The sequence below is a fragment of the Eulemur rufifrons genome, chromosome 8 (genome assembly GCF_041146395.1).
Source record: "Eulemur rufifrons isolate Redbay chromosome 8, OSU_ERuf_1, whole genome shotgun sequence".
In the NCBI taxonomy this organism is placed as follows: domain Eukaryota; kingdom Metazoa; phylum Chordata; class Mammalia; order Primates; family Lemuridae; genus Eulemur; species Eulemur rufifrons.
In genome coordinates, this window is record NC_090990.1 from 93,944,797 (window position 1) to 93,971,214 (window position 26,418).

The 26,418-nt window shown below is 35.1% G+C and overlaps 1 protein-coding gene across 2 annotated transcripts; it reads right to left on the bottom strand.

Moving 5' to 3' along the window:
* Positions 1–941: 941 nt before the first annotated feature.
* On the bottom strand, positions 942–26,186 carry UHMK1 (U2AF homology motif kinase 1). 2 transcript variants are annotated; one of them, XM_069478419.1, is made up of 8 exons: positions 25,776–26,186; positions 24,177–24,469; positions 23,325–23,516; positions 21,444–21,538; positions 10,283–10,359; positions 10,034–10,132; positions 6,168–6,256; positions 942–2,515 (listed from the first exon to the last, which is right to left on the bottom strand). In XM_069478419.1, the coding sequence occupies exons 1-8, from the start codon at positions 26,041–26,043 to the stop codon at positions 2,369–2,371; spliced, it is 1,260 nt and encodes a 419-aa protein (XP_069334520.1). In that variant the 5' UTR covers positions 26,044–26,186; the 3' UTR covers positions 942–2,368. The 2 variants fall into 2 exon arrangements, with proteins under 2 accessions (XP_069334520.1, XP_069334521.1); XM_069478420.1 differs by lacking the exons at positions 942–2,515; positions 6,168–6,256 and adding an exon at positions 8,512–8,985.
* Positions 26,187–26,418: the final 232 nt, after the last annotated feature.

Consider the following 26,418-nt stretch of genomic DNA (forward strand, 5'->3'; position numbering starts at 1 on the left):
TTCAATTCTGTGGCTTTAACATAAAATATTTAATTCAATGCATTCAATTCAAGGCTCATCAATTATTCCCTAAGCTCCCTTGAAATCTAGTTAGCATCTTCTGTAAAAATATTCTACAGTGTTAAACACTAAATATACACATGACTACATCAGCAATAAGATGACAATCAAAGAATGCTGTTAACTTCAGCATTAAGATGTTAGCAGCATACTGCATGACTAAGCTTAAAAGCCTACCTGCAGTTTATTTGTAAGGATTTCTCTTTTCAGGAATGGGGGTGAGAAAGTTACATGTGCTAACCAGAATACTTGCCCTTAAAAAGAACTCATTAGTATTCTGTATGCATCAGTATGTATGTAAAAACCTGATGTTTCTCATCACCACAAAAGGTGCTACCCATACAAACATTTATGTTTTAGGAGAGCTTAGGTCTTTACAATACTGGTTCTACTCTCTTGAATTTTGACTTGCAAACGAACTAGCTAATCAACCTTTGTAAAGGGCCAAAATAAAACATAATAGTTATTCCTTCTAAGGGCACGTATTGGGGACCATGCCACAAGACCCTTTGGTAATTCATAAATCAGCCTCCTTCTACCAAATTTGGCTTCATAATAAATATTAAAAGAGAGTCCTCAATAACTTGGTAACTGTAAATAACTAAAATGTCAGTGATTGAATAGAGGAAAATAATAATTCATTCTCTAAAATGTAAATTCTAATTGGACTCTCAATAATCTGCATGGCACATACAAGGAAAGATTATATGAAGAGGCTTAAAGCAGGGAAATATATAAAAGACTTTTTCCTTAGGAAAAAAGTTAATAAATAAAAATTTCATTCAGGTAGGGAAAACAGGCAAAAAATTCATAACCTGTATATAACTTGCTTTTTTTTTTTTGTATAATCAGTGCTTTATATAGGTTTCCTAATTTTTATACCTTTAAAGACAATCTACCATAAAGTGAGAAAAATGCATAATTATAATTCTTAAAACCATGTAATCAACCTGGGTCCATGTACTCATGTATACTATAAATCCTTTTAAGATTTCTTCTGAGTTTTTCTTCCTTTCTACTTCTACCTTATCATATCTATACCTTTCTTAATTTCCTTGCAGTCAAAAGCCAGACTACCTGGGATGCTGTTCCTCTAGCTTTTCTTCAGCTACAGATAGAGGCAGAGAATGAGGGAAGGGGGAGAAGAAGGGGGAAGGGACAATGAGAGAGACAGAAAGGAAGAAAAAAGAATCCTTGATTATTTACCCTCTCCTTGACTATTTTTCTTTTCCCTTCACTGTATATTTCTTTCTTTTTGACCTACTCCAATTTTCCATCATAGCAGGTAGAGCCACATCTTGAGAAATCTTACAATTATAGGAGATTTAGTACAAAATAGATGAACCAATACAAGGTCTAAAGTAGACTGAAGGATGGGGTGATTTATAGGTAGCAAAACTTTCTTTGTTCCAATCACTTTAAGAATTTCAATGTAACCCTAGGCTAGATGCCAGTTTGCTCTGAGCCTCTCAGGAATGAACTGTTTTGTCATTTACATTCTATCAGACTGACCAACTCTCAAAACATATATACTAAATCTTACAGATGTGAAACAGGTGGGGAAGAGATGGGTACAGATGGTATTAGCTCACAAGATTCACACTATAAAGTATACTGACTCACATTTTCTCTAATCTTTCACACCTGCACACTCAAGCATACATACTAGACATAAAAATTGTGCAAGATCAAGCATCAGCTTTCTATTTTAAAAGCCTTAATTTAAAAAGATGTAGGTAGGCTCACTGCAGTTTCTTTAAAGGAATATTCAGTACTACAGCACTCCTTTAAAAAGATTCACAACTCAGTGTTAAGAACACAGTAGGTAACTGCTGCTTGACAATTACTTAACATTACTGAGAGCATCCACTACCAGCTATGGATATCAACAATAAGGAAGAACCACCTGACAACATAAAGGAATAATCTCTAAGTGATGTCACCAACCCTAACAAATTTGTTAATAATATTCACTACACATATTCACCCTTGCTTCATGGTCACATGAAATAATTAATTTCTTTTTAGGTTACATACTGAGAGCAGCACCTGCCCTACTGCACAAAAAAGGTTGCCCACATGGATGCTCTAAAACCCCTCAATATATAGCTGAGGGGTCTTGTCCTACTCAGTGCCAAATGTTTGTGATGCAGTCACTGCTTGGGCAATGGCTGCACATTAGTAGGATTAAATAAATGTAAAAAGTACCCCCTTAAAATGATAAGGGGGTACTCCTGCATTCAGATGTGGAATACAATAACCCAGGAAATGGAAGAGGAGAAACAGGAAACAGTCCTTAGGTTACTGATTAAAGCAAGGTTTGATACAGATATCCCCTCTTGTAGGCACTCAGCGGGTAGAATGTAGCCACAACAAACTTCCCATCAAACATCCTTCCAGTCAGTAATTTCTGAGCAGCTTTGGAATCACCAGCGTTTGCATACTCCACGAAGACCTGAAGGAGGACAGAGAAAACAAAATAATTTCATTTCTACCAAGATTGTTTTAGATCAGTGCTTTACCAACTCTAATGTACAATATATCACTTGAGGATCTTGTTAAAATGCAGATTTTGCTTCCACAGGTCTAAGGTGTGGCCTGAGTTTCTGCATTTCTAATCAAACTCCCAGGTGATACTAATCTGCTGGTCCATGAACCATACTTTAGAACAGCAAGGTTTAGAATACTTCTTTACAATTCAGTTCAATTTTGAAAAATCCATGAAAGACAAGTTGGGTGAAAGATGTAAAACCTTTTGCCAAGTTCATACAAGAGTGATGAACAGCACTAGACACTTGCCAAAAGTAGGGTTGAACAGCCCAGAGAGCAACTGCATTTTAAGGGTGCCTCAAAGACAATATGCACTTTTAGAAGTGGAAGAAGAAAAAAACATTGTTTGAAAGCTGCTGGAAATTATACGTATTAAAAGATGTGTGGAAACTGTAAGCCATAACTATAGAAGGAAGAAGTTTAACACTAGAGAATCTTCCCTTTCTAGAAAATTTCCCTTTCTAGAGAATCTGAATTCCTACCTGGGGTAGAAATATAATTTACAAATTCTTTTTGTTTTGACCTAAAGCAAAAGTTACAGGAAGGCAAAATGATTTGAAATGATTTGTCCTCAGCTGCCCTGTAAACCAAACCAGTGAATGAGATAAAGAACTGCATCTCCCTCCTTGGTTGTTTGCCTCATTCATTATGATAACAGTCTTTGAACCGGTGTTCCAGCATCCTAGGACACTCAAAGACTTTCAAGGGGATGTGAGAACAGATCATTTTAGAAAATCAATTTCCAGATCCTCAACTTTCATTTATACCTTTTCCTAAAATCAGTCTACCTACAAGTTCAGGCAGATTATCCTTTTTCATATCCCCTTTCATAGAAGCCCTTCTTCCCACTTGACAAAACAAAGTTATTTCCACAGGGTCTAAAAACTTCCAGGGCATGGAAAAAAAAGACAATCCCTAATATAGTACCCTATTTCTTATTGAATCCTCCTTCATTGATAAACATAGCCCCCATACCCTGCCTATGACTAGTCATTCAATGTCTTATGCAAATGTTTCTGTTAATGGTGATGTATAACATGAGACCTAGGATATTCTGGACCTGTGACAGGATTTTCTGAATTCATATGTACTGAAAAATGGAGAGGTGGGACTGATTTTGCCTCTTCCACCCCATGATTATTTCCAAGCTATATATAGCTCTCAAAAACAAAGTAGAGATCATCCAATATTAAAAAGTGCTTTTTTCATATATGTAACGGTAATTGGTACTTGTCAGCTATTCTTAAAACCCATCCCTAAAATGTATCATTACCTGGAACTAAAAGTACTTCCAAATGGCCAAAGCAGTATAGTCAGTCAGGCTTTTTAAGTATAACTGCTTCGGAAAAACACTATTGGTAAAATTTTATGTGATCTCTTTCAGAGTAGGGTACTTCATATAATAAAATCTCCATTATTGAACTACATACTGAAATATATAATCAGTTAATGTTCATTTTATTTCATCTTAGAAATACTTTATAGCTATTTTTCCAAAACAATAAAAGTAGATGTTGGCTTTTTCATTCAATACAAAAGGATAGTTAGAACATGATGTCCGTGAGAATAATGAATCTATTTCTGATTTTTTACATGATTAATTACTCCCAAACTTATACACCAAAGTTCAATAAATGAGTAGACATGCATTTAGAGAAGGAATATCATGCTTTTTATCATACTCTTTGCTTTACAAGTAACCTACAATTTTACAAATCACATTATTCCACACTATATAAGAGCAAATTATTTTTATAATTTATTATGAAATTAAATTATATTAAAGCTATATTATTTTAATCATGGACTTTTTTTGTAATTGTGTAAGATGCATTCATAATTTATTAATATTTTTCAGTGGTTTTTATATTTAAAAATCATGTTTATTTGAATTGTAAAATTCAAATGAAAACTGGCTTTGTCAACTAGGTAATGGACATTTTCAATAGCTAAATAAATTAAATCTGTGATTCCAAGAGTTTATCAAAAGCTGCTTTCACTCTCTTAAGTATCTCAACATAGCAAATTTGCTCTCTATACTTTTTTATTCACATTATCTTTAAAAGTACATACTTCTCTCTTGAAATTATTTCTCCTGTTTCTCTATTCAATGTCATCCATTTCATTTTGACCACTGGGGTTAATACTGAGTCAGATCATGTTAGTTCCTGATTCAAAATCTTTCAATACTTTCTTCTCATTCAGAGTAAAAGTCAATGTTATCTCAATGCCCTACAGGCTTGTTCTACTTGAGCTACATCCCCTAAACTCCTCTTTGATCTAATCTCCTACCATTCTTCCCCTTTCTCTCTCTCTTACAACCACACTAGCCTCCTCAAATCTATCAGGCATAACTGCTGTTTCTTTTGCCTGGAATTCTCTTCCTCACTTCCTTCAAACCTTGACTCAAATGTAACCTTCTCAGCATGTCCTTTCCTACTACCATTCTTGAAAGTGCAACTCCCCTTACCCCAGTATTCCTTAAGCCTCTACCTCAATCTATTTTTCTCCCTAGCACTTATCACCATTTATTTTTTTGTCTGATTTGATCATTATTTTATGCTAAGTGGCTAGAACACAATAAATGCTGAATAAATATCGATTAAATGACTAAACAACATTTAGCATGCTCCTGACACTAAATGAGGTAAATGCTATTATTACTAGATTGGCAATAACTTTTCACTAAGACTAAAATAAAATCTTAATAGCCAAGAATTCTCATAATACTAAGTCATAAGATACTATAATAATCTACAACCAGAGTCAATTTTACCCCTCAAAAGACATCTGGCAATGTCTACAGACACTTTTGGTTATCACAATGGGGGTGGAGGGACATCTAGTGGGTAGAGGCCAGGGATGCTGCTACACATTCTATAATATAATGTACAGAACAGCTTCCCCAACAAAAAATCATCAGGCTCAAATGTCAATGTGTCAAGATTAAAAAACCCTGAGATAAAGTCAAACAATATTCTGTTTCTCAAAAAATAAAAACACTAGATAAAATAAAGATTTTCTTATATCCTCTGTCATAAAATTTACAGAATTTCTAGAGAAAATGCTGTGATTACAGTTTTAGGCCATACATTTTATAGATGGAGGAATTGAGGATCATCACAAAGCTAGTGACACTGAGCCCAGAACTCAGGATCCAGGATTCTCAGTCCAGCATACTTACCTTCTTTAAATTACCACTGATAATTTCTATTATAATGAGAACCTAACCTAACTGATTTTCTAACCTACTTAATTAGAACAAAATGGAACCAAAATATTTCTTTAGCTGAACTTGATATAAATGATTTAGTTGGTGCCACTGTTTACAATGGTTCAAAAGTAGATTAATACTTCTTTAAAAACAAATTTTAAGTAATTAAAAAATATAAGCATATTATAGAACTTTTAGAAGTAGAAAGCACAAGAAAATAAAAATCATGCAAAATTCATAATCCTTAGTAAAATTTGTGTATATCTTTCTACAGAACTAAAAACATTTAACACAACTTTAATAACCTCTGAATAACTCTACAATTACAAAAACATTCACTTACTTGTCCTCTGCCAGGGTTTTCCTTTGGAACAAGTAGAGATATCACTGGTCCATATTTTTGACACTCCTCTTTTACATCTTCTACAACATCTGGTTATTAAAACACATAACAGTAACTGCTTTGATATAATTAACAAGCATTCAATATTTTAAAATTTTAAATCATCAAAGAATTCAGAAATACATATCCTAATAAGGTCATTTTCTGTATCTTCTAAAATTAAGCTTCACGAATATAAATTCAGTGCATTTAAAAATTTTCTTTTTATATTTTAAATTTAATGTTCTGAATAGTTGACACATTCAAATAATTCAAAATGTTAAAAAATAAAGTCTTCTTCCCATCTTCCCAACTGCCATTCCATTCCCCGTTTTGATGGCAACAAACATTATCAGTTTCTTCCATATTCTGCCTTAATTGTAAGTGTACACAGGCAAATATGATTATGGATGCTGTAAGTAAAAAATCCCAATCTTGGTTTTTCTTTATTAAACAACATATCTTTAAGATATTTCCATATCATTACATAATATTTTCTCATTTGTTTTTATGATTGTGAAGTATTTTACTCTATGCATGTTCAATAAACTAATATGTCCTTTATATAATTAAATAATTAAACTATTTCCAAACTGTTTGCCATTAAAAACAATATTGAATAGATAAACCTGCACATATCTTGTTGCATTTGTGTATGTCTAAGTTGACATTCTAGAAATAGAATTGCTGGATAAAAATTGACATGAATTTGTAGTTTTGTTAGAATTACCAACTTGTTTTTCCATACAAGTTTACCAATGTAAATTCTCTCCAGTGACATATGAGTACATCTGTCTTCCCGTCCCCTTATACACAAGAGGATTATTAAATGTTTTTATCACTGTTAATGTGGATAGATAACAAAGATATTGCAGTTTGGTTTAAATTAGCATTTCAGTAATAAGTGAGTCTGAAAACACATGTGAAATGCATTTGTATTTCCTTTCCTATAAACTGTCTGTAATAATCGCTGTAAATATTTTTTCTTAAATTATGATTTGTCTTTAAATCTTTCTTAGGGTAGTTTTTGTCAGTGTAGAATTTGTTGAATCATTATTTTATTGCTTCTGAGTTTCTGTATCACAATTGAGAAAGGCCTTTCCCCACTCCAGGAATATTAAAAAATAAAATTTTCCAAGGGTTTTTTAGATTTTAAAAAATTCTTTCTTTTCTTCTTTCCCTTCTACCTGCCCAATATCCTTCTCTCAGCCCTTTCTTTCCTTTCTTTCACTATTTCATTCCATCACTTGTTTTTTTTCAAGTATTTTAATCTTTACTTGATTTGAAATTTATTTTGGTCTACAATGTAAAGTTTGAATTTAACTTTCTTCCCTGCCCCATCAAAATTACAAGACAGCTGTTCCAACATATATAATAATCTCTAGCTAAGCAAACTTACCTGTAACCAATACATGTTATTTGATGATGATCCTGCTAATCAGAACAAAGGTATTTAATGGCACTATATTATCTGTTGTACTTTAGATCATGTGGAGAATCTTAAACACAAACATTTAATAGCAATATTTATGCAAATTTAAATACTCAGTGTATTTAGAAGCAGAAAAAAGTATTACACAGCAAAATTCAAAGAAAAGAGTACATACAGTCTCCCTAAGGTTTACTCAGAAAAGCCCAATCTTGAGTTTTATAGAGATTAAAATTGTGTGTAGTAGATAGAAAGAGGTGATGAAGACAGTAGGTAGACAGGTTTAAAGGACATAGGTAGCATTTTTAATTGATATTAAGAGATTATTTAGAGCCACTGTACCTTAGTGACCTGACTAAAACAATGCTGAGGGTAAGACTTTCTTTCAGATAAATAGAGATCCTGAAAAGCTGAGAGACTGGAGACTCTTACAATTGCCACAGACTCAAAGAAAGCACATTTGTGTCATTCGGCAGATAACTATATTAAAGCTCAAGGATATGAAATGATTTATCCTTACTAGAGGTATTGTGGTAAAATTAGCCTTATCTGTAATGTTTTAATTTTCTACAAGGAGAGTATTAAATATTAAGCCATTGATATTTTGAAATAGAAAAATATTAATAAAAGAGCTTTAGAGATATATAGACCTGGCTCTTTTAATTTTTATTAAGTTGGTGCAAAAGTAACTGCAGTTTTGGACCGTGAATTTTAAATCATTATATTAATAACTAGGCTCAAACACATCTTTATTAGTCAAAATAGGAACCATTACAATCAACACATTTTTGCCAATGAGAAATAAGTTTGTTTATTCCTGTAGCATAAAAATCCATGCTTCAGGATTCAGCGAACTCTTGGAAACCATTTTCTGCATCCTGCTAGTTGTGGAAGCGCTTTCCCTGCAAAAAGTTGCCAAGATGCTTGAAGAAGTGGTAGTCAGTAGGCAAGAGGTCAGGTGAATGTGGTGGATCAGGCAAAATCTCACAGCCCAATTCGTTCAACTTTTGAAGTGCTGGTTGTGCAATGTGTGGTCAGGCGTTGTCGTGGAGAAGAACTGGGCCCTTTCTGTTGACCAGTGCCAGCTGCAGGCATTGCAGTTCTCAGTGCATCTCATCGATTTGCTGCGCATACTTAGATGTAATGGCTTCACCAGGATTCAGAAAGCTGTAGTGGATCAGACCGGCAGCAGACCCCCAAACAGTGACCATGACCTTTTTTTGGTGCAAGTTTGGCTTTGGGAAGTGCTTTGGAGCTGCTTCTCGGTCCGGCCACTGAGCTGGTTGTCAATGGTTGTTGTATAAAATCCACTGTTTGTCACACATCACAATCCAATCGAGAAATGGTTCACTGTTGTGGCGTACAAGAAGAGAAGATGACACTTTAAAATGATAATTTTTGTGATTTTCGGTCAGCTCATGAGGCACCCACTTAACGAGCTTTTTCACCTTTCCAATTTGCTTCAAATGCTAAACGACCATAATTCTATTGGTTGACGTTGAGTTCTTCAGAAATTTCTCGTGTAGTTGTAAGAGGATCAGCTTCAATGACCGCTCTCAGCTGGTCGTTGTCAACTTCCAATGGCCAGCCGATGCGCTCCTCATCTTCAAGGCTCTCATCTCCTTTGCAAAATTTCTGGAACCACCACTGTACTATACTCTGAACTGCTATACAAAATTGCCTCTCTAGTAATACTACTAGGGTGATGCAAATGCTTCACAGCTGTTGATCTTGGTCCAAGTTTGGCCCTGCTTTAGTCCATTCCCCTCTACTTCCAGAATGTTCCTACTAAAATACAAGTTTGATTATATCTTTCTCCTACTTACAATTTTTAATAATTCCTTACTGCACTCAACAAAGAACAAGTATTCACTGGAGTAGTTACCATAAGCCAGGGACTGTTGCATGCTTGATAAAAAATTCTTTCATGTAGGTTATGTTCCAATGTTACCACGTCTGGGATAAAATCCAAATTCTTAAACATAGAAAATAAGTTTGTACTCTGGCTACCTCTTTAGCTTTTAACTGATCAGATTATCACAACTATAATTGTATGTTTATAAATTTGTCTCCTCTACTATACTAAAGACAGGGAATAATCCCACAATGGTACATAGAAAGTACTCAGTAAATATGTCTTGAATGAGTGAGTAGTTAAAAGCAAAAAAGAAAGCTCAAATGGAGAAATAAAAACATAAAGAAGGGCTAGAAGAGACAGACCAGAGAGATAGAAGTCGCTGGGAAAATTAATCTTCTGTATTGATTTGATAAAGATGATATGTAAAAGAGTCAAAAGGACATTATAAATTAGGGAAATATGAGAATCTTATGAATAGATAAATCTATTCCAGACTTAGTTAAGAAGGACGCATTAGAATATAACTTAGAAAACACTAACCTTCATATTCCTCTTCATTCTCAAGATAATCATCATCCAACACATTCAGCAGTCTTAGCACTGGAGTAGGAAGCATCACCAGGTCTTCAATATGAGGGGCTGTTAAAGTTCATCATAATATAGTTAAACATAAATCCTCCCCATATAAATTGGTGAACAACAGATAAAGGAGCTTAGGAATATAGATTACTCCTGATATCTTTGATTGTCAAATGACCAAGAAAAAAATAAAAGACATATATAACTTACCAAAAGGAATGCTAAAGAATGGGCTGCACAATGCCATTTCAGCAGGAATTCTTCTGCTTGGATCATCATGAAGCATGCTAAAACATGAAAACAGGTATCTTTATAATTACTGCCAAATCTTTTGAAAATGCAACCATTAACAAAAATAAAAATGTCTAAATGTTCATCACAGCATTAATTATATTAGCATGATTTATTCAATCATTCATCTGTAAAGAATATAAATGCCATTTATTAGCAAATGGTTCAATAAATCATGATATATCTTATAACATAACACTATACTGTGATCTAAAATAATGCTTTTGACTAACAAATGAAATATGGGAAAGTGATCCAAACTCTGTAAAAGTGAGTGAAAAAAATTAGACACAGACTTAGGGTAATGCAATAAAAAAAAAAAGTGGCGGGATGATGACTGAATCTTGTCAAATATCCCTAATAATAAAGCAACTTGATAGCAAAACCAAAAAACCCACAGACAACATCTATAACAAAACTATAGGGACACACCAAATAGCCAAAGACCATGCACAGATGAACACATTAATCTACCACTTATGATATAGATATGAAAGAGCAACACTAATCAAAATTAGAAAATCTCAAAAATTAGGTTATAGGACTCAGGAAAGAATTAGAAATTCAAAAAATTTTCATAAAATTATGTTGGAAGAGATATTAATAAAAAGATGAATTAATTCAACAGATAATATTAAATAAAAGGCAGAAAGGAGAAAATTTTTAAAAAAATCAAAATGAAATAATGAAAGAGATAATATGGATTCAAGAGAAAGTGATAATACTGAATATGGGTAAAGAAAATCAAACATATGTAGACGAGTACCTGAAAAAGAAAAGAAAAGCAAGAGAACAGAACAAAAACTAAAAGCTACAATTTAAGAACATTTTTTTTATTTTTTATTTTTTTGGAGATAGAGTTTTGCTCTTTTGCCCTGGCTAGAGTGCCGTGGCATCAGCAACCTCAAACTCCTGGGCTTAAGCGATCCTTCTGCCTCAGCCTCCTGAGTAGCTGGGACTTGTAGTAGCCACCATGCCCAGCTAATTTTTTCTATATATTTTTAGTTGTCCAGATAATTTCTTTCTATTTTTCAGTAGAGACAGGGTCCCGCTCTTGCTCAGGCTAGTCTTGAACTTCTGACTTTGAGCGATCCTCCCACCTCGGCTTCCCAGGGTGCTAGGGTTACAGGCATGAGCCACCGTGCCCGGCCTAAGAACATTTCTCAAAAACAAACAAAAAAAGATCTGAAACTACACAATGAAAGGCATACCATGTTCCTAAGAAATAAGAATATTGACCTAGAACTAAGAATATTGACCTAGAACAATCAAAATCAAGATATATTCTGGTAAAATTACTAGTCTTTAAAGAAAAAGATGAAATCCTTTGGGCATCTAAACACAGAGATTAAGTGACTTTTAATAAAAAGACAATTAGTGAGTTATCAAACTTTTCAATAAGAACATTGTATGTCAGAAGAAAATTCAGTAACATGTTTAAGAAACTTAAGAAAGAAAAATATATGCCAAGGATTTTTCTGTACTGCTAAACACACTTTCATGTATAACAAGCACAGTTTAACTAACATGCAAAAACTCAGAAAATATTCATTGTATGATCTAGAGAATAAGATTCAGCAAACTAAAATGATTAGAAAGACATCAACACAAGGACTGATGGTGAATATTAAATATACAGTTACATGTAGAACTAAAATTAAATGGGAGAATACTAAGACAGACAGCATATAATGGGTACATAATCTGATGATGCACATAAAACTATTTTTAAAATGGGAGAACAGGAAGACCATAGGCAAAAATAATTTAACTATTTTAAGTAATCTTTTAGAGTACTATTATTCTGAGACTGTTTTATGTTTATTGTAGAATAAACCAACTGGGTAATTGTGAAATTCTTAAGAACCACAAGTCTTGATGTGGAAGAAAAGAGATGTAGACATAAAATAAAAGTAAAAACTGTGTGGTCCTAAACTTGAACTGGAAACATCAACATGAACTCTGTCCACTTGAAAGGCCTAGAAACAATGACCACCCTAGTAGCAGTGAGTATTCCTAATACACAGACTGTGGTTTTAAAATACCGTTTCCTCTGAAAGAAACCAGGCTTCTAGGAAGAATGGCTAATTGCAGGTCTGGGGAAGGAAATGCATAAGATGAACTGGGAATATATTATACCACATAGCAAGGAAGCTATCAAAGATAATATGGTCTGCCAAAACCAACATGCAGAGGTTTCCATTCATCAAAGATGGGACAATCTCAGATTCAAATAGAATAAAAACTGCAATGAATTAAAATACATAAAATATATTTAAATCCATTAGTTTATAATGAAACTTTTAATTTTAAAAAAGGTAATGATCAGCTTTAGAAGATGACAAGGAACCAACTCATTATTTTGAAAACTAGTAAATAAAGAGAAAGAATATCAAGCACTTACAGTCGGCCCTTCATATCCATGTGTCCCACATCAATAGGTACTCCCATCCATGGATTCAACCAAACATGGATCAAAAAAACTCAGAAAAAAAAAGAAAGTTTCCCCTGCAGCCACCGGCAGGAGTTGGCATGAGGTTTGGCTGCCACTGCTGAAGGAGTATCCTGAAGCCACCATAAGGAGACCTCAAGAGAAGCTTGGCAACCGTGGGCTCAAAGGGAAAGGGAATGGTTTTAGGTTTACAAAAAAAAAAAAAAATTGATTCAAAAAGTACAGAGGAAGATGGTGGACTAGAAACAGTCTGTGAGCATGCCGCTCTCATGGAAAGCAGTATAAATTGCAGGCAGATGCCTACCTACAGATAGCTCTTCTCAGAAGGAACACTGTGAAATCACAGAGAAGCAATGTGGGACACTCAGAGTGAAGGACAGCAAATAGGACATCCCCAAGACACAAAGTAATCAACCTAGCCAAAGTCAAAATGAAGGAGAAAATTCTATAAGCCGCTAGAGATAAGCAAAAACTGACCTACAAAGGAAAACGCAGCAGACTAACAGCAGACTTCTCAGCAGAAACCTTACAAGTCAGAAGGGAGTGGGACCCTATCTTCAATCTTCTTAAACAGAAAAACTACCTGCCCAGAATTTTATATTTATATCCTGCAAAACTAAATTTCACAATTGATGGAGAAATTCAGTCTTTTCCAGACAAGCAAACACTGAGGGAATCTGTCATGACCAGACCTGCCCTGAAGGAAATACTCAAAACAGCCTTATACATGAATTAGTACAATAGATACCCACCAGTATAAAATTACCCCAAAAGGCTGACGCTCACAACTCTTATAAAACAATAGCACAGGAGGGAAAACAAAGCAATCAAACCCAACATGATGAACAAAACTGCATCCATTCTATCTCTTAATGTTAACGGTTTAAATGAGCCACTCAAAAGACATAGGCTGGCTGGATGGATGAAAAAACACAACCGAAGTATCTGCTGTTTCCAGGAGGCACATCTAAACCACAAGGATGCACAAAGGCTCAATGTGAAAAGATAGAAAAAAACATTCCACACAAATGGAAACCAAATGAGAGCTGGTATAACCATTCTTGTATCAAACAAAATTGACTTTAAATCAACAACGGTATAGAAAGACCAACATGGTCATTATATAAAGGGAGCAATTCAACAAGAAGACATAACAATCTTAAATATATAGGCACCTAACACAGGAGCTCCCAGATACATAAAATTAACTCTACTAGAGCTAAACAAGGAAATAAATAGTAGCATCATAATTGCCAGAGAATCCAACACCCAACTGTCAGAACTGAATAAATCATCAAAGTAGAAAATAAAGAAACACTGGACCTAAATGGGACCCTAAAACAAATGGACCTAACAGACATTTACAGAACATTCTACTCAAAAATATTCTACTGAATATACATTCTTCTCATCAGCACATGGGACATTTTCCAAGACTGATCATATCTTAGGTCACAAAACATGTCGCAACAAATTTTTAAAAATTGAAATCGTATCATGTATCTTCTCAGACCACAGTGGAATAAAACTAGAAATCAATTCCAAGAGTAACACTCAATTCTACACAAAGTCATGGAAATTAAACAATCTGCTGCTGAACAATTATTGGGTCAATAATGAAATTAAGATGGAAATCAAAAGATTCCCTGAACTGATTGACAAAGGGGACACAACCTATCAAAATCTATGGCATTCAGCAAAAGCATTCCTAGGGGGAAAATTCAGAGTCTTAAATGCCAACATCAAAACTCAGAAAGATCGTTAACAACCTCATATTACATCTCAAGGAACTAGAAAAAGGAAAGCATACCAAACCCAATGCCAGCAGAAGAAAACAAATAACTAAGCTCAGAGAAGAACTAGATGAAATGGAAAAGAAATAATAATAATAATAATAATAATGCAAAAGGTCAGTGAAACAAAGAGTTGGTTCTTTAAAAAGAGAAACAAAATTGATAGACCTCTTGCTAGATTAACCAGAAATAGAAGAGAAAGGACCCCAGTAAGCTCAATCAGAAATGAAAAAGAAAATATTACAACTGATACCACAGAAATAGAAAACATCATCCGTGAATACTATGAAAATCTCTACGCATATAAACTAGAAAATGTAGAGGAAATGGACAAATTCCTAGAAATAAACAACCTTCCAAGACTCAATTAGGAAGAAATAGAACTCCTAAACAGACCAATAATAAGCAGCAAAATTGAAGCAGTAATAAATAGTCTTCCAATAAAAAAAAGCAGCCCTGGACCAGATGGATTCACAGCCAAATTCCACCAGACCTACAAAGAAGAACTGGTATCCATACTGCAGAAATTATTCCATAATGTTGAGAAGGAGGGACTCCTCCCCAATTCATTTTACAAAGCCAATATCACCTTGATACCAAAGCCAGGAATGGACACAACAAAAAAAGAAAACCACAGAAAAATTCTCAATAAAATACTAGCAAACCAAGTTCAACAGCACATCAAAAAAATAATACACCATGACCAAGTGGACTTCATCCCCAAAATGCAAGGATGGTTCTTTGACATATGGAAATCAATAAATGTGATTCACCACATAAACAGAAACAAAAACAAAGACTACATGATCATCTCAATAGATGCACAAAAAGCATTTGACAAAATCTAGCAGCCTTTCATGATAAAAACTCTTGACAAATTAAGCGTAGAAGGAACATATCTCAAAATTATAAAAGGCATATATAACAAACCCACAGCCAAAATCATATACTGAAGGAGAAAGTCAAAAGCATTCCCCCTAAGAACTGGACAAGGGTACCCACTGTCACCACTTCTGTTTAACGTAGAATAGAAGTCCTAACCAGAGCAATCAGGAAAGAGAAAGAAATAAAGGGTATCCAAATCAGGAAAGAGGAGGTCAAACTACCGATTTCACAGACGATATGATCTTGTATCTAGAAAACTCCAAAGACTCCAGACTCCACCAAGAGACTCCTGGAATTGATAAATTCAGCAAAGTCTCAAGGTACAAAATCAATGTAGACAAATCAGTACCATTTCTATATACCAACAGCAGTCAGGCTGAGAGTCAAATCAAAGATTCAATACTATTCACAATAGCTACAAAGAAAATAAAAATACCTAGGAATATACTTAACCAAGGAGGTGAAACATCTTTACAAGAAGAACTACGAAACACTGAGGAAAGAAATCTCAGACGACACAAACCAATGGAAAAACATCTTATGCTCATGGATTGGTAGAATCAACATTGTTAAAATGTCCATACTACCCTAAGTGATTTACAGATTCAATGCAATCCCCATCAAAATACCAATGGCATATTTTACAGATTTAGAAAAAATAATTCAACACTTCATTTAGAATCAGAAAAGAGCCTGAATAGCTAAAGCAATCCTAAGCAAAAAGAACAAACCTGGAGGAATCACAGTACCAGACTTCAAACTATACTATAAAGCTACAGTAACCAAAACAGTGTGGTATTGGTACAAAAACAGACATAGGCCAATGGAACAGAATAGATAACCCAGATATAAAACCATCTGCCTACAGCCAAATGATCCTTGACAAAGCAGACAACAACGTACACTGGGGTATAGAAGCCCTATTCAATAAACGGTGCTGGGAAAATTGGAAAGTCACACTGTACAACAATGAAACAAGATGCCTACCTCTCACCACTCACAAAAATTAATTTAAAGTGGATAAAAGAATTAAATAGAAGGCATGAAACCACAAGAATTTTAAAGGAAAACGTGGGGAAAACTCTTCTAGATATCGGTCTAGGCAAAGAATTTATGACTAAGACCCCAATGGCAATTACAGCAACAACAAAAATAAATAAATGGGACTTGATTAAATTAAAAAGCTTCTACACAAGAATAGAAATAATCAACAGAGCAAATAGACAATCTACAGAATGGGAAAAAATATTCACAATCTATACATCCAATAAAGGGCTAATATCCAGAACCTACAAAGAACTCAAACAAATCAGTAAGGAAAACACCAAACAACCCCATTAAAAAGTGGGCAAAAGACATGAACAGAAGTTTTTCAGAAGATAGACAAACGGCCAACAAACACAAGAAAAAATGCTCAACATCACTAATCATCAGGGAAATGCAAATTAAAACCACAATGAGATATCACTTCACTCCTGTTAGAATGGCTTTTATTTATTTTTTTTTTTTTACTTTTTTTTTTTTTTTTTTTTGAGACAGAGTCTCACTCTGTTGCCCGGGCTAGAGTGAGTGCCGTGGCATCAGCCTAGCTCACAGCAACCTCAAACTCCTGGGCTCAAGCCATCCTCCTGCCTCAGCCTCCCAAGTAGCTGGGACTACAGGCATGCGCCACCATGCCCAGCTAATTTTTTCTATATATATTTTTAGTTGGCCAGATAATTTCTTTCTATTTTTAGTAGAGACAGGGTCTCGCTCTTGCTCAGGCTGGTCTCGAACTCCTGACCTTGAGCGATCCACCCGCCTCGGCCTCCCAGAGTGCTAGGATTACAGGTGTGAGCCACCGTGCCCGGCCTAGAATGGCTTTTATTAAAAAGTTCAAAAACAATAGATGCTGGCGCAGATGCAGGGAGAAAGGAAGACTTATACACTGTTGGTAGAACTGCAAATTAGTACAAGTCCCATGGAAACCAGTATGGAACTCTGTCAAAGAACTAAAAGTAGACCTACCATTCGATCCAGCAATCCCACTACTCGATATCTACCCAAAGGAAAAGAAGTAATTTTGTCAAAAAGACACCTGCATTCAAATGTTTACTGAAGCACAATTCACAATTGCAAAGACCTAGAGTCAACCCAAGTGCCCATCAATTCATGAATGGATTAACACAATTTGGCAAACGTGTACCATGGAGTACTACTCAGCCATAAAAAAGATGAATTAATGCCTTTACAGCACTGTGGAATGAATTCGAGACAATTATCCTAAGTGAAATATCTCAAGAATGAAAAAGAAAAGACCACATGTTCTCTCTAATAAATTGGAACTAACTGATTGGGCATACAAGTGCACAGAGGGAAGTAAAAGTCATTGGAAATCAAGCAGGAGGCTAGGGGGAAAAGGGGAGGGGCAAAAACCCACCTAAGGGGTACAATGAACACTATTCGAGTGAAAGGCACTTTTATAGCTTTGACTCAAGCCATGTAACAAAAACATTTGTACTCCTTTAATATCCTGAAATTTAAAAAAAAGAGAAAAAAAACAATAAAGGATAATATAAATTTTTTAAAATTCAGTATACCAACTATTTACATAGCATTTATATTGTATTAGATATTACAAGTAATCTAGAAATGATTTAAAGTATATGGGAAGATATGTGCAGGTTATGTGCAAATACTATACCATTTTATATAAGGGACTTAAATATCTTTTTGGTATCCTTGGGAGTCCTGAAACCAGTCCCCTGAGGATATTGAGAGACAACCTGTACTTTTTCTTTGGCTAATCAAATGAAGGACAAATGACAGAAAATCACCATTCTAAAACCCCTAAGAAGGTAATGGATCTAGGCATTAGTATCAACAGTTGCTAAGTCATAAAATAGACAACGACATTAAGTGCCTGCTTATGAAAAAAGTAAAATATTATCTATAGTCTTACAGTCTCATTAAAAAAAACCAAACTCTCTAGATACAACTACCAATTTAGAGGACTTAAACAGAAATATGTTAACTATACCATAATGAAACAATCAACAAAATTCAGACTGTGCAAAATTATACTGAGCCAAGAATCTAGGCTGTTCAATAAATAAACTAAAAGAGAAAAGGGGGATAAGAAAAGGTAAGGGAATCTTTAAATTAAGAGAGACTTAAAAGGGATTTTTTTTTAGAAGAGCAAAACTAAACCACTTCAGCTTTAATGTGTGTTTAAGGATGCACACTTGGGTAATAACATTATAATGAAAACAAGTGATTACCATAAAAGTCTGCTGTAGTGGTTACTTTTAGGTTTGAGATTGGAATGGGACACAAAGGACTTCTGGGATTGCTGGCAAAGTTCTATTTCTTGACATGATTGGTAGTTATGAGGTGGTTACAATGTTCCTAAAAAATCACTAAGCTACACATTGATTTTATTAGCAGTTTCAATATCTGTGTTTTACTCTACAAAAAAGTTCAAATAATTTGCATGTGTACACAATACAATATGCAAAGAAATATTAGAAAGAAATACACCAAAGTGCTAACACTAGAAAGTAGGTTTGTAATTTTTATTTTCTTCATCACAATTTTCTGCAGTTTCCAAAATTAGCATTATTTGTATAATCAGGAAAAAAGCTATTATTGAAAAATAAAAGTCAATACTAGAACTTAAATGATTTGAGTTTTGGGCTAGAATCCATTTTATAATTTTACACTGCTACCTCCTCAACGTAAAATCTAATTTGTAATTTCTAATATCAATCAGACACTAACAGCTATTTACAATTAATCTGAAAAACACACACACACAAATAACTATGTGGAAAACTGAGATGTGAATAAGTTCTGTGGATTGTACCAATTTACTAGTTTTGATGTTGTACTAGTAATGTAAGATGTCAATTTACTAGTTTTGATGTTGTACTAGTAATGTAAGATGTCACCATTGGGGGAAACTGGGTACAGGGTAGGGATCTTTCTATAACATTTTTACAACTTCCTATGTGTCTGTAATTATTTCAAAATTAAAAAGTTAAAAAAAAAACATTGTGAAGGTTTAATAGAGCCAATATTCTAAAGATACTATAATACTCTGATTCAAAAATGAGCTCCATCCTTTTCTAGCATACTAATTATTTTATTCATTTCTGGCCCATAATGTTAGAAACCTGAAAAGCCTACTATTTGATAATACAGTTCATGCACCACATGATGATGTATTGGTCAACCAGGGGCCATTTATACAATCGTGATCTCACAAGATTATAACAGACCTGAAAAATTCCTATTGCCTAGTGACAACGTGGCCATTGTATATATCACAGCATAATGCATCACTCAGAGGTGTTTATGGTGACATGGTGTACACAAACATACTGTGCTGCCAGTCATATAAAATTATAGCACATATAGTTATGTACAGTATATAACACTTGATAATAACTGTGTTACTGGTTTATATATTTACTATATTATACTTTTTATCATCATTTTAGAGTATATCCCTTATTAAAAAAAAGTTAGCTGTAAAACAGCCTCAGGCAGGTCCTTTAGGAGGTATTCTAGAAGGCATTATCATCATAGGAGATGATATCACTATGCCTGTTACTGCTCCTGAAGACCTTCCAGTGAAACGAGGTGTGGAAGTAGATGACAGTGATATTGATGATCCCAACCCTGTGTAGGCCTAGGGGGCTAATGTGTATGTTTTTGTCTTAGTTCTTAACAAAAAAAGTATACAAAGTAAAAAAAAATTGTAAATAGAAAAAAGCTTATAAGAAAATAAAAATATTTTTGTACAGCTGTACAACGTGTTTTAAGCTAAATGCTAGTAAAAAAGAGTTCAAAGTTAATGAAAAATTAGTTTATAAAGTAAAAAAGTTACAGTAAGCAAAGGTTAATTTATGGTTGAAGAAAGAAAACTTTTTTTTATAAATTTAGTGTAGCCTACACGTGCAGTGTTTATAAAGTCTACAGTAGTGTACAGTAATGTTCTAGGTGTTCACATTCACTCACCAGTCACTCATTGACTCACCCAGAGGAACTTCTAGTCCTGCAAGCTTCATTTATGTGCCCTCCATTTAAGTGGCCTATACAGGTGTACCATTTTTTATCTTTTATACCATTATTTTTTTACTGTACCTTTTCTATGTTTAGATATGTTCAGATACACAAATATTTACCATTGTGTGATAATTTCCTACAATATTCAGTACAGTAACATGATATACAGGTTTGTAGCATAGGAGCAATAGGCTATGCCATACAGCCTATGTGTGTAGAAGGCTACCCCATCTAGGTTTGTGTAAGTACACTCTATGATGTTCACAAGACAACAAAATCACCTAACACCACATTTCTCAGAATGTATTCCCATCATTAACTGACACATCATTGTACATATTATTACATATGTTCAAAATATCTATTGTACTCGGATCTATTCAGATTATCAGAAACACTGTATCTGTTGTCCCCAGAGAGCTGTCAATGGTAAATATATAAAGTATAATTTTAAAAACTACCGTATTCAAAATATTTTGGGTTTTCTTTTGGGTCATCCAAAGAAGCAAACCCACTCTTTCATTAATAAAGACACTTTAAAAACCTGTTTTCCATCAAGTATATAGAATTGCCAGAGATATGAGAGGCCAAAGGTATAATGGTCCAGGATCTATCTTCTAGTAAGTAGCTGCCAAGAAGAGCTTAACATCTGGTACTCACTATAAACAAAGAACATCCCTTTGAAAATAAATTTTGATTACTTATGCTCCTTATAGAAAGCTGTCCTGTAGAGACTGTCTAAACTAAAATTCATATTTCTAGGGAAGCAAAACCTCTACCTGATTGATCAAACTAGACATCATAATATAAATCCATTCAGTAAGTAAGAGAAAAAAAAAAGAAAAAAACCACTTCATATAGTAAACATATACAAAGCAAGTTTACAGCACACATACCATACCTTTTGATAAGGTCTCTTAGGTGATAGGCTGGAATTGCGGCATTCACCACTGCTTTACTGGCAAATATGTGATCGATAATGGCAGAACTGTTTGCCTAAAAAAAAGGAGAAAAGTCTACCTTGGTTATTCAATTCAGTCTGTATTTTTATTGAGTACTAGGCAGGTAGTATTATACATGGTGAGTAACATAACAGAAAACACTCTCTTCTGAGAGCTTACAGTTTTAACGAAGGAGGTAATTTACACAAGTTTCTAGAGAGGAGAAAAATTTTTTCTCCATTCTCAGCATCTAGCACAGTACCTGGCACTCTATGAACATCTACTAGATGAAAGAATAAAGAAACAAGTACCAAAACAGCCACATAAAAATGTAGTTTAATGCAAAGTTAGAAAATGAATGTGTAATGGATAAGTCAGGTTTTGGTTTTCAGACAGAAATAAAATAAAGACAAAATGAAGCACTAAGTTTGACATATTATCCATACTCTAAATCTTCATGGAATGTAACACTTTCTCCTTCAATACTACAGTAACTCAGAATTTGGAACTGTGTACATGAGTAAAAAGACCTGATACCATCATTATCACTAAAATGTATAGAATACTTACCATGGGTTGCACCCTCTGTCAAAAACTAAGTATCGTTTCTTTTTTAACCTCAATACTCTTAGAAGACATATGCTATCATTATCCTCATTTTACAGAAAGTAAACCATGGTTTAGTGAACCTAAATAGTAAGAAGTAGAGGCAAGGTATGAAACCTAGCAGTTTGACTTCAGAGCCTATGGTCATACCCACTTAGCAATTTTGCCTCCGTAGAAGGTGATAAAACAAAATCATGTTTTATCTAGAGAGGCATCTATTAGGGATACCATTAGTACACATCATGCCTTCAAATTCACACAAATTAAACTGTGACCTAGTTCTGATGAGCTCTGGACCAAGCAGATATAGTCCAAAGGGCTCGTTGACAGTCAAAGCTAATTCAAGTAATTGATTTATATTTGGATTAGCACTAAGAAAGAATACTTAGCCTCCTGACTGTTCTGGAATACCATCGATAAAGAATGATACTGATTTTACTCCCATGATAGCATTTTTCTTTTACCCCAAACAAGCATTAGGTATACTGACTAGGTTATTAAAGTATTTCTTCCAGGAATTGCTACACCAGAAATCAGTGACTAGGGGATTAAAAGAAACAAAACTCTTCATGTTATAATAGCCATACACTATGTATTTAGATGCTCAAAAAAAAAAACCTGTTGCGTAATATTAAAATACTCAATATCAAATACTTGTTCTTTAATATCTAAGTTCCTAATCTCTAATATTTAAATGAACTTTTTGTCTGCTTATAAGTTAAGAATTAACTACAGTATGTTTTCAAACATATTGTGGGACTTTAATATTGTGATGATATCAGTATCCTTTAGGCTTGAGGTTTGGTAAATAATACAGTATTTTGGAATTATTATTGATTTTGATATTAAGGTATTAAAATATTTTTTAAACTATGAAGCATTATGTAAAGATTATCATTTAACTTAGAACATGGTTGTATTAGTAATACTTTAAAACCTAATATAACTAAGTTGCTAAACAAAAGAATCACTTTTGTTTCTTCTGGAAAATATATTCATTCAAACATTTCATCAAGCACTTACTACATGCCAGGCCCCAGGCAAGGAACAGTAAGAATGCAATGCTCACTAACACATTTGTTGCCATAGGAGTAGTGGCATTTAAGGTACCATAAATACAAAAAGAGGAGTATGGATGAAAGAAAGCAATAGGAGTCCTCGACAAGAATCATCATAAATTGAATACTCTTAAATTAGGATTAAGAACCCCAAAGCAAAGCACTAATGCAGTTTACCTTCCATTCCTGAGATCTGACTGTATGTTTCAGTTTCATTCCTGAGAACATTTCCAGCAAAATGATTCCTAGGCTCCAAAGATCAACAGCTGAGGTACATTCTGTATCACTCTGCAGGCCAGCCTGGGCCAAGCAATTTTGCAGTTCTGCTTCTGGAGCCCGATACCCGTCTGTCTGAATATACTTTACATCCTAAGAAGATGAATAAATATTACAATCAATAAAAAGCTGCTCAGTTTCCATCTATCTTTTCAGTGTATTTACTTCTCTAAAAGTGCAGTAAACCACTGCCAAACTAAATGCCAGAATTTTTTAGTTCTTACTTATCATAACTCTTTGGCTCATTAACTGGGTATTTCTCAGAGGCAAGCTGTATATTTTCCATACACCTTCTCGTAAAGATGTCTTCATTGGATAGTCTCTTACTTATTAGGTACTGCTGATAAATAAGAACACTCTGCAAAGAACTGATAAACTATGGATAATGGAGGATTTGCCAGAACTGTCACATGCATTCTGCCATGAAACAGAGTCCCAAAACTGAAAACACCAGGAATAGTAACTTAGCACTTAACCAAATGCTCATAAAATTTAAAAAGCATTGTATGTGCATTAAGTACTTTTAATAATTCCAGAGCTCTCCTGTGCTTCACTAGCTCCTCCTACCTGACCCAAACATATGTCCTTTTTTCATATGGCAGCACTGAAATCCTTTTGATTTGCTTCATCCCCAGGTATTTTAGATAGTAATGTCTCATAAGCCCCTACTAAACTATACCTGTTATTTAAAAATATTTGGTTTAGACCCACTAGATTTTAAACTATGAGGGAAAAGAAAAGGTTATTTCTTACCTGATTGCCTTCTTTGAAGCTAAGTCCAAAGTCAATGAGTTTAAAACATTCATTCTCTGCACTCCACAGTATGTTACGTGGTTTGAGGTCTGCATGGACATAACCCTCATGATGAAGAAAGGCAAGGGCCTCCAGAACATCTCTGGCACAATGCTGTATCATCCACATGGAACAACCCTGGTGACTAGAATATAAAAGCAGCTCCGAAACACTGACATCCAGGAGTTCAAGCAACAGACATCGTGATGGCACATTTGGAGAAAAATGGATTGTAAAGACTCCATACAAAGTCACTAAAAAAGAAACAAATTATAATACTTTTAAAATCAGACTCAAAGTAAATTACTACTAAAGTAGATAACTCTGCAGTACAAATTTGGAATAGTCTAAATAAGGACAACTTTGATGAGCAAGCTTCCACTGTAATTTATTTTTCCCATGAGTAAAATCTTTGGGTAACTGCGTTATTTTAATAAAATGAGACAACCTTGAACAGCTGATTACCATTCAAAGATATTAATATGGCACAATGATTCAATTTATGTCTCACCAAGTACTTAGTAGTGGGTGAATGTGCACTTAGGGTGCCAAATAAAAATCATTAAAAGTAAAAATCCAAATATTAAGTAACTCTCTTAAAAGGAATATCACAATGCATTCCTTTTAAGAATGAACACTGCTTTCACAATGAAGACTGCTTCTTAATCCAAAATAGCGCTCTACAAATATTAACTTTCCAGATGACATTTTAACCTAATCTTGCAGAGATTCAACAAGTCCTTATGCAGCAAAAATCTTGCCTCTTCAATATCAAAGTTATAGCATTTAGCAAGCTAAAAAAAATGCAACACTAGTGTTAAGAAATTCTTCTCCAAAATTGTATTGTAAAAAAGGTCACTCTTCAAATTAAGTATGGATTATACTTGCCAGGAAATCAGACATTACTTTATCGACCAAAGCTATAACTAATGATAAGCTCACTGTTGGTGTAATAACAATGGAGACTGCTTTCAAAGATCAATCTTCAGTGATCATTAAATTTCTTACATTCTGAATATCTGTGTCATGAAACAGTCTCTCAAAAGAGCAAAAGCATAAAATGTTCCTAAATCTAACACTTCCATAAAGACTCCCTGTAATATTGAGTCGCTTTTTCCAAATTCACAGGAAATATATGTCAGGTGAACTACGTGGGAGTCATTGGCATTGATGCCACAACCCTTGAAATAGTTTCCATTTCCCACTGGTATGCCAAGATTCAAAAATTTCCACTCAAGACATGACATCTAGCAAAGACATGCCTCTTTTTACTAAAGAAAACACTTCTCTATGCTAATAAATGCGACATTCTCCGATGAGACCCAAAGCAAACTGAACTTACAGCATCTACTATGTGACACTAAACGCAGATCACCATCTCCATCTTACCGCAGACAGTAATAAAGTGAAAGGGGAAAGGGAAAGGGGCCTAGATCAGGTGATAAAGAGGGCCACACCCGCTTCTCCCGCCTAAAGGGCTGAAGATGGAACGCCAGGCTGACAGAAGTGTGTGTCTGCTCTGGGACCTGGCAAGAGGAGAAGCGAGACAGTGACAATTACCGATGTTCCTGTGACCCTGCAACTGCTCCAGCGCCGCCCTCTCTTTGCGGAAACCATACTCGGCAGCCGAGGCTGCAGCCCCGGTGGTTCCCGGCGGCAAGAACTGCTTGAGGGCGCCCGGGGGCGAGCTGGGGTTGCCGCAGCAGCGCACCCGATACACTGAGGCCGAGGAGCCGCTGCCCAGGCGGCTCTGTACCTGCCACAGCCGCCCGAAGGCCTCCAGAAACCGCGGCGGCTCCGCGCCCCAGGTGCAACCGGATCCCGCCATCGGTGTGAACTGAGGGCACTGACACGGGAGCTGACACGACGCCCGAGGCAGGCCGGCAGGGCCCGCGGTCACATCCCCGCCTGCCGGACCAGCGGCTTCGCAGGGAGGGGCCTGCAGCCGCCTCACCGACACCGGGGACCTCAGGCCGCCATGACACCGGAAGCCGTAGCGCGCATGGGTCCCAGAAGCCGGAAATGGAGGAAGAGTCAGTCCTATAGGCAGAAGGAGGCGGGCCCAGAAGGGGTGGGGCCTAGAGTTGAGTTAAATTAGGTTTGTTGGAAAGGACTGAAGAATTAAGACACGGTAAGCTTAATTACTGAGTACCTACTATTCCCAATACTAACCGCTTTCATAACGTTACCTGAAACTAAAACT

Coding starts and splice junctions, on each gene's coding strand:
- UHMK1 (XM_069478419.1), bottom strand. CDS start 26,043: ATGGCGGGATCCGGTTGCACCTGGGGCGCGGAGCCGCCGCGGTTTCTG. Junction 10,360..21,443: donor CTAAGAGACCTTATCAAAAG/GTATGGTATGTG, acceptor TTCATGTTTTAG/CATGCTTCATGATGATCCAA. Junction 6,257..10,033: donor GAATGAAGAGGAATATGAAG/GTTAGTGTTTTC, acceptor TTTAATAACCAG/ATGTTGTAGAAGATGTAAAA.